Here is a 6,774-nt window from a genome sequence, read left to right on the forward strand (position 1 = left end):
TGTGTGGAGGTGTGTGTGTGTGTGTGTGTGTGTGTGTGTGTGTGTGTGTGTGTGTGTGTGTAATGAAGTGAATATCGGTGCTTCTGCTGAAGATGATGTGTGGAGGTGTGTGTGTGTGTGTGTGTGTGTGTGTGTGTGTGTAATGAAGTGAATATCGGTGCTTCTGCTGGAGATGATGTGTGTGGAGGTGTGTGTGTGTGTGTGTGTGTGTGTGTGTGTGTGTGTGTGTGTGTGTGTGTGTGTAATGAAGTGAATATCGTGCTTCTGCTGGAGATGATGTATGTGGAGGTGTGTGTGTGTGTGTGTGTGTGTGTGTGTGTGTGTGTGTGTGTGTGTGATTAGGTGAATATCGGTGCTTCTGCTGGAGATGATGCATGTGGAGGTGCAGTTGTGGCTCCAGTGAAAGGAGACGTGTTGAATTGTGTTGATTGTGTTTGTTGTGTTAGTGATGTTCAGTGTGACTGTATGGGATCCTGTGTGTGATGCAGCTCTGATCTACTGCACTTCTCTATTATACTGATGGGTTCTGCACACGTGGCATCATAATTAAGAGGTGGGTTGATTCAGGTAGAACATCACTGAAGGTCTACACGACCTGGTACTGGATCCGGAAGTGAACCAGAGAGATTCCTTTATCTTCACCCCACTGATTATTCAAGTTCACTGATTTCAGTCTCAATGTTTCTTTACTTTCTCATTCTATATTTTTGTTTCTTGCTCAAAATCTTCAATTAATGAACAATCTTTTTGGTCATGAATTCAGGTAAGTGTTTCTTCTTGAATGTTCTTAAATCAGCTTTTAAAAAACATCATGATTACCGTAATTTCCATTAATTATTAAAACATAAATAAGCCGCAACCTAATAAACCTACATTGAAACTAATGAACTTTGTTGTAACTGGAGTTAGCGAGCTCTCCCTTCACCCAGACTCAACGCATTACAACGGCTTGTATCTAAACAGTAGCAGACCAAGAAAGTCATTGTTCACTGTCTTCCTCCTTCCTTTCACAACTATTTCTCTCAGGAGTTTATCTTTTGGCATCGTCGTGCGTTTAAAAATCACCATCGATGAAGCTTTTCTCCCGATGCCGTGCAGCTCAGAACACAGGTGAAGTGTGTGTTTTCATGCCCGGTTGTTTTCAGCGTGACGAATGTTTCAGTTTTTAAAAGTTTGTGGAACCGGGAAAAACCCAGGAAAAATCTATATATTAGCCGCTTCGTTGTTTAAGCCGCAGGGTTCAAAGCGTGGGGAAAAAGTAGCGGCTTATAGTCCGAAAAATACGGTAAGTTTTTAAAAGAAATAAGACAATTTTCAGGTCGATGGTTTTTTTCATTGTATTTCGTTATGTTTTTTACCTGTTAACTCGTTTATTTTTTTTAAGAATGAACAGAATTCGATTTTTCACTTGGACTAAAAGATTAAACACATTTAAAATAAAATACAAGAAAATTTGTTTTAGCCACAAAAACATGGACTGAACCATAAACAACACCAAATATAAAAATTCTATTAACTGAAAATAAAATAAAAATGTTAATATATTAATATAAATGACTTTAATGAAGCAGTGAAGTGTTTAATCCTGTACAGCAAAAATCCACGAGGAAACTCAACACACCCAACCCACAAATTCAAAAACTAAGAGATGAAAGTACAAAGCTTCTGTGATGTTCAAACCTTGGTTCAAACCTGCGAGGTTTATATGATTCTGTGAGGTTTTGTGAGGTTCCATAAAGTTCTGTAAGGTTCTATTCAAATCTGTGAAGTTTCTCTATGGTTATTTGATGTTCTATATGGTTCTGTAAGGTTTTCTAAGGTTCCATATGATATTGGCTCTAAAGGGATATGTGAGGTTCCTTAAGCTTCTGTAATGTTCTGTATGATTCTGTGAGGTTCCGTATGGCGACATGAGGTTCAGTAAAGTTCTGTAAAGTTCAATATGATATTGTAAGGTTTTGTTAGGTTCTGTGAGGTTCTGTAAAGTTATGTGAGGTTCTGTGTGGTGTATCTAGTCGGACTCACCCTGAGTGATCTTCATGCTGGTGGAAGGAAGAGCCCAAAGAGGAATGCAGCTGAAGCACAGAGCAAAGAACAGTCCACACCAGAGCATTTTCACACCGCAATGTGGACGAATAAGGAGTGTGTGTGTGTGTGTGTGTGTGTGTGTGTGTGTGTGTGTGTGTGTGTGTGTGTGTGTGTGTAGATTGGGATCGTTAAAGGGGTGGGCGAGACTCCTAAACACTCGTCCAGACTCTTCATACTGGGACAGAGAGAGAGAGAGAGAGAGAGAGAGAGAGAGAGAGAGAGAGAGAGAGAGAGAGAGAGAGAGAGAGAGAGAGAGAGCCTTTAGTGTTGCACAAGTCAGTGCAGTCTTAGTACCGGTCCCAAGCCCTGATAAATGTGTGTGTGTGTGTGTGTGTGTGTGTGTGTGTGTGTGTGTGTGTGTGTTTTACCTTTCTGGAGGGGGGTGTTCAGGAGACCAAGTGGAAAGGGAGTAAGAGCAGGAACATTGGAGGTGGATTTAAACTGTTTTATCATGGTGTGGATGGAAAGAGAAATGGTGTAGGGGGGATTCTGAAGGAAGAGTACAGTAAGAGTGTAGTGGAGGTGAAGAGAGTTTCTGATAGGGTGATGATCATGAAGCTGGAAGATGAAGAGGTAATGATAAATGTCATCAGTGCTTCTGCTCCACAAGTGGGTTGTGAGATGGAGGAGAAGGAAAGATTCTGGAGTGTGTTAGATGAAGTGGTAGAAGGTGAACGTAGGAATGAACGATTGGTGATTGGGGCAGACTTTAATGGGCATGTAGGTGAAGGAACAGAGGTGATGAGGAGGTGATGGTAGGTATGGCTTTAAGGAGAGGAATGTGGAAGGGCAGATGGTGGTAGATTTTGCTAAAAGGATGGAAATGGCAGTGGTGAACACGTATTTTAAGAAGAAGGAGGATCATAGGGTGACGTATAAGAGTGGAGGAAGGTGCACACAGGTGGATTATGTTCTATGTAGGAGATGTAACCTGAAGGAGATTGGAGACTGTAAGTTGTTGGCTGGGGACAGTGTAGCTAGACAGCATCGGATGGTGGTCTGTAGGATGGTTTTGGAGGTGAAGAAGAAGAGGAGGAGAGTGAGGACTGAAAGAAGAATAAGATGGTGGAAGCTGAAGGAGGAAGACTGTAGTGTGAGGTTCAGGGAAGAGGTCAGACAGGAGCTCAGTGGTGGTGAAGAGGTGCTGGATGATTGTGGAACTACTGCAGAAGTGATGAGGGAGACAGATAGAAAGGTTCTTGGTGTAACATCTGGAAATAGAAAGGAAGACAAAGAGACGTGGTGGTGGAATGAGGAAGTGCAGGAGAGCAGAAGGAGAAAGAGGTTGGAGAAACAGAATTGGGATCGACAGAGTGATGAGAAAAGTAGGCAGGAGTACAAGGAGATGCAGCAGCAGGTGAAGAGGGATGTGGAGAAAGCCAAGGAAAAGGCATATGAGGAGCTGTAGGAGAAGTTGGACACTGAGGAAGGAGAAAAGGATTTGTAGCGATTGGCCATGCAGAGGAACCGAGCTGGGAAGGATGTGCTGCAAGTTAGAGCAATAAAGGATGGAGATGGAAATGTGTTGACTAATGAGGAGAGTGTGTTGAGAAAATGAAGGGAGTATTTTGACCTGATGACATACCAGTAATAGCATGGAAATGTTTAGGAGAGATGCAGTGGAGTTTTTAACCAGATTGTTTAACAGGATTTTGGAAGGTGAGAAGATGCCTGAGGAATGGAAAAGGAGTGTGCTGGTACTGATCTTTAAGAATAAGGAGATCTGCAGACCTGCAGTAACTACAGGGGAATAAAGTTGATCAGTCACACCATGAAGTTATGGGAAAGAGTAGCAGTATGGTTTCATGCCGAGGAAGAGCACCACAGACGCATTTTTTTCTTTGAGAATGTTGATGGAGAAGTATAGAGAAGGTCAGAAGGAGCTGCATTGTGTCTTTGTGGATTTAGAGAAAGCGTACGACAGGGTGGAGAGAGGAGTTGTGGTATTGTATAAGGAAGTCTGGTGTGTCAGAGAAGTATGTGAGGGTGGTGCAGGACATGTATGAGGACAGTGTGACAGCAGTGAAGTGTGCAGTAGGAACGACAGACTGGTTCAAGGTGGAGGTTGGACTGCATCAAAGATCGGCTCTGAGCCCTTTCCTGTTTGCAGTGGTGATGGACAGGTTGAAGGACGAGGTCAGACAGGAGTCTCCCTGGACTATGATGTTTGTGGATGATATTGTGATTAGTGGTGAGTAGGGAGCAGGTGGAGAAGAGCCTGGAGGTGGAGGTACACGCTGGAGAGAAGAGGAATGAAAGTCAGTAGGAGTAAGACAGAGTACATGTGTGTGAATGAGAGGGAGGGCAGTGGAGGGTGCGGTTGCAGGAGAAGAGGTGGAGAAGGTGGAGGTTCAGGTACCTGGGGTCAACAGTGCAGAGTAATGGAGAGAGTGTTAGAGAAGTGAAGAAAAGAGTGCAGGCAGGGTGGAGTGGGTGGAGAAGAGTGATAGCAGGAGTGATTTGTGATAGAAGAGTATCTGTGAGAGTGAAAGGAAAGTTTATAGGACTGTGGTGAGACCTGAGATGTTGTATGGTTTAGAGACAGTGGCATTAAGTAAAAGACAGGAGGTGGAGCTGGGTAGCAGAGCTGAAGATGTTGAGATGTTTGTTGGGAGTGACGATGGACAGGATTAGAAATGAGTTTATTAGAGGGACAGCGCATGTAGGACGTTTTGGAGACAAGGTGAGGGAGGTGTGATTGAGATGGTTTGGACATGTGCAGAGGAGGGACATGGGGTATATCAGTAGGAGAATGCTGAGGATGGAGACACCAGGAAGGCAGAAAAGAGGAAGAACAAGGAGGTTTATGGGTGTGGTGAGGAAGACATCCAGGTAGATGGTTTGAAAGAGTATGTAGAGGATAGTTATGGGAGCTAATCCCACCCTAATGGGAACAGCTGAAAGAAGAGGAATCATCAGTTTTTGAGTTGAACCATCTAATCAACTAGGTCTGGGCTGGGTTTAGGTTGCATCTCAGCTGGGTTTGGACTGTTTAGACTGGGCTATAATCTAGGTTGGGGTTTAGACTAACTGGGTTTTGGTGTTTTGAATTTAGACTGGATCTTTGCTCCATGTTTAAACATGACTCTTTCATTCATAGTGGTGATGGACAGGTTGAAGGACGAGGTCAGACAGGAGTCTCCCTGGACTATGATGTTTGTGGATGATATTGTGATTAGTGGTGAGAGTAGGGAGCAGGTGGAGAAGAGCTTGGAGAGGTGGAGGTACACGCTGGAGAGTAGAGGAATGAAAGTCAGTAGGAGTAAGACAGAGTACATGTGTGTGAATGAGAGGGAGGGCAGTGGAGGGTGCGGTTGCAGGAGAAGAGGTGGAGAAGGTGGAGGAGTTCAGGTACCTGGGGTCAACAGTGCAGAGTAATGGAGAGAGTGTTAGAGAAGTGAAGAAAAGAGTGCAGGCAGGGTGGAGTGGGTGGAGAAGAGTGATAGCAGGAGTGATTTGTGATAGAAGAGTATCTGTGAGAGTGAAAGGAAAGTTTATAGGACTGTGGTGAGACCTGAGATGTTGTATGGTTTAGAGACAGTGGCATTAAGTAAAAGACAGGAGGTGGAGCTGGAGGTAGCAGAGCTGAAGATGTTGAGATGTTTGTTGGGAGTGACGACGATGGACAGGATTAGAAATGAGTTTATTAGAGGGACAGCGCATGTAGGACGTTTTGGAGACAAGGTGAGGGAGGTGTGATTGAGATGGTTTGGACATGTGCAGAGGAGGGACATGGGGTATATCAGTAGGAGAATGCTGAGGATGGAGACACCAGGAAGGCAGAAAAGAGGAAGAACAAGGAAAAGGTTTATGGGTGTGGTGAGGGAAGACATCCAGGTAGATGGTTTGAAAGAGTATGTAGAGGATAGTTATGGGAGCTAATCCCACCCTAATGGGAACAGCTGAAAGAAGAGGAATCATCAGTTTTTGAGTTGAACCATCTAATCAACTAGGTCTGGGCTGGGTTTAGGTTGCATCTCAGCTGGGTTTGGACTGTTTAGACTGGGCTATAATCTAGGTTGGGGTTTAGACTAACTGGGTTTTGGTGTTTTGAATTTAGACTGGATCTTTGCTCCATGTTTAAACATGACTCTTTCATTCATAGTGGTGATGGACAGGTTGAAGGACGAGGTCAGACAGGAGCCTCCCTGGACTATGATGTTTGTGGATGATATTGTGATTAGTGGTGAGAGTAGGGAGCAGGTGGAGAAGAGCTTGGAGAGGTGGAGGTACACGCTGGAGAGAAGGAGAATGAAAGTCAACTAGGTCTGGGCTGGGTTAAGGTTGCAGGTGTGTGTGTGTGTGTGTGTGTGTGTGTGTGTGTGTGTGTGTGTGTGTTTGTGTGTGTGTTGTTCTGAGATTAACCAGCGCCCTGTGTAATCCCACCTCACAGCCCACAGTGTTCAGAGGACAGGACAAAACATCACTATTTGTAGCTGCTTTTATTTTTTGTGTCCACACTCTCAGATATCGTCTCATTGCCATGTTCTTCAGTGGTGACTGGTTCAACTTCAGTCTTCCAAAACCCTGCAGACCCTGACGCTATTGAAGGCCAACAGATCCATTCTTATCTCTCCGAGGAGCCTCGACTGACACCATGAGAGACAGGACACACTGATATGAGTCACTCTGCAGCCTCTTACAGTCCGAGTCTATTCTCAGACCTGCTGCTGCTGCTGCTCGAAA

The 6,774-nt window shown here is 44.4% G+C and overlaps 1 protein-coding gene across 1 annotated transcript in view; it reads right to left on the reverse strand.

Annotated features, from left to right (window-relative positions):
- clec19a (C-type lectin domain containing 19A) overlaps nucleotides 1–2,203 on the reverse strand; it is a 5,175-nt gene extending 2,972 nt beyond the window's left edge. Inside the window, exon 1 of the mRNA XM_046866469.1 lies at nucleotides 2,026–2,203. Within this exon, the coding sequence (XP_046722425.1) occupies nucleotides 2,026–2,113 (88 nt within the window). The 5' untranslated portion in view covers nucleotides 2,114–2,203. The remainder of the gene's footprint in view (nucleotides 1–2,025) is intronic.
- Between the last annotated feature and the right edge of the window lie 4,571 nt (nucleotides 2,204–6,774).

Source organism: Silurus meridionalis, chromosome 14 (genome assembly GCF_014805685.1).
Source record: "Silurus meridionalis isolate SWU-2019-XX chromosome 14, ASM1480568v1, whole genome shotgun sequence".
NCBI classification, from domain to species: Eukaryota; Metazoa; Chordata; class Actinopteri; order Siluriformes; family Siluridae; genus Silurus; species Silurus meridionalis.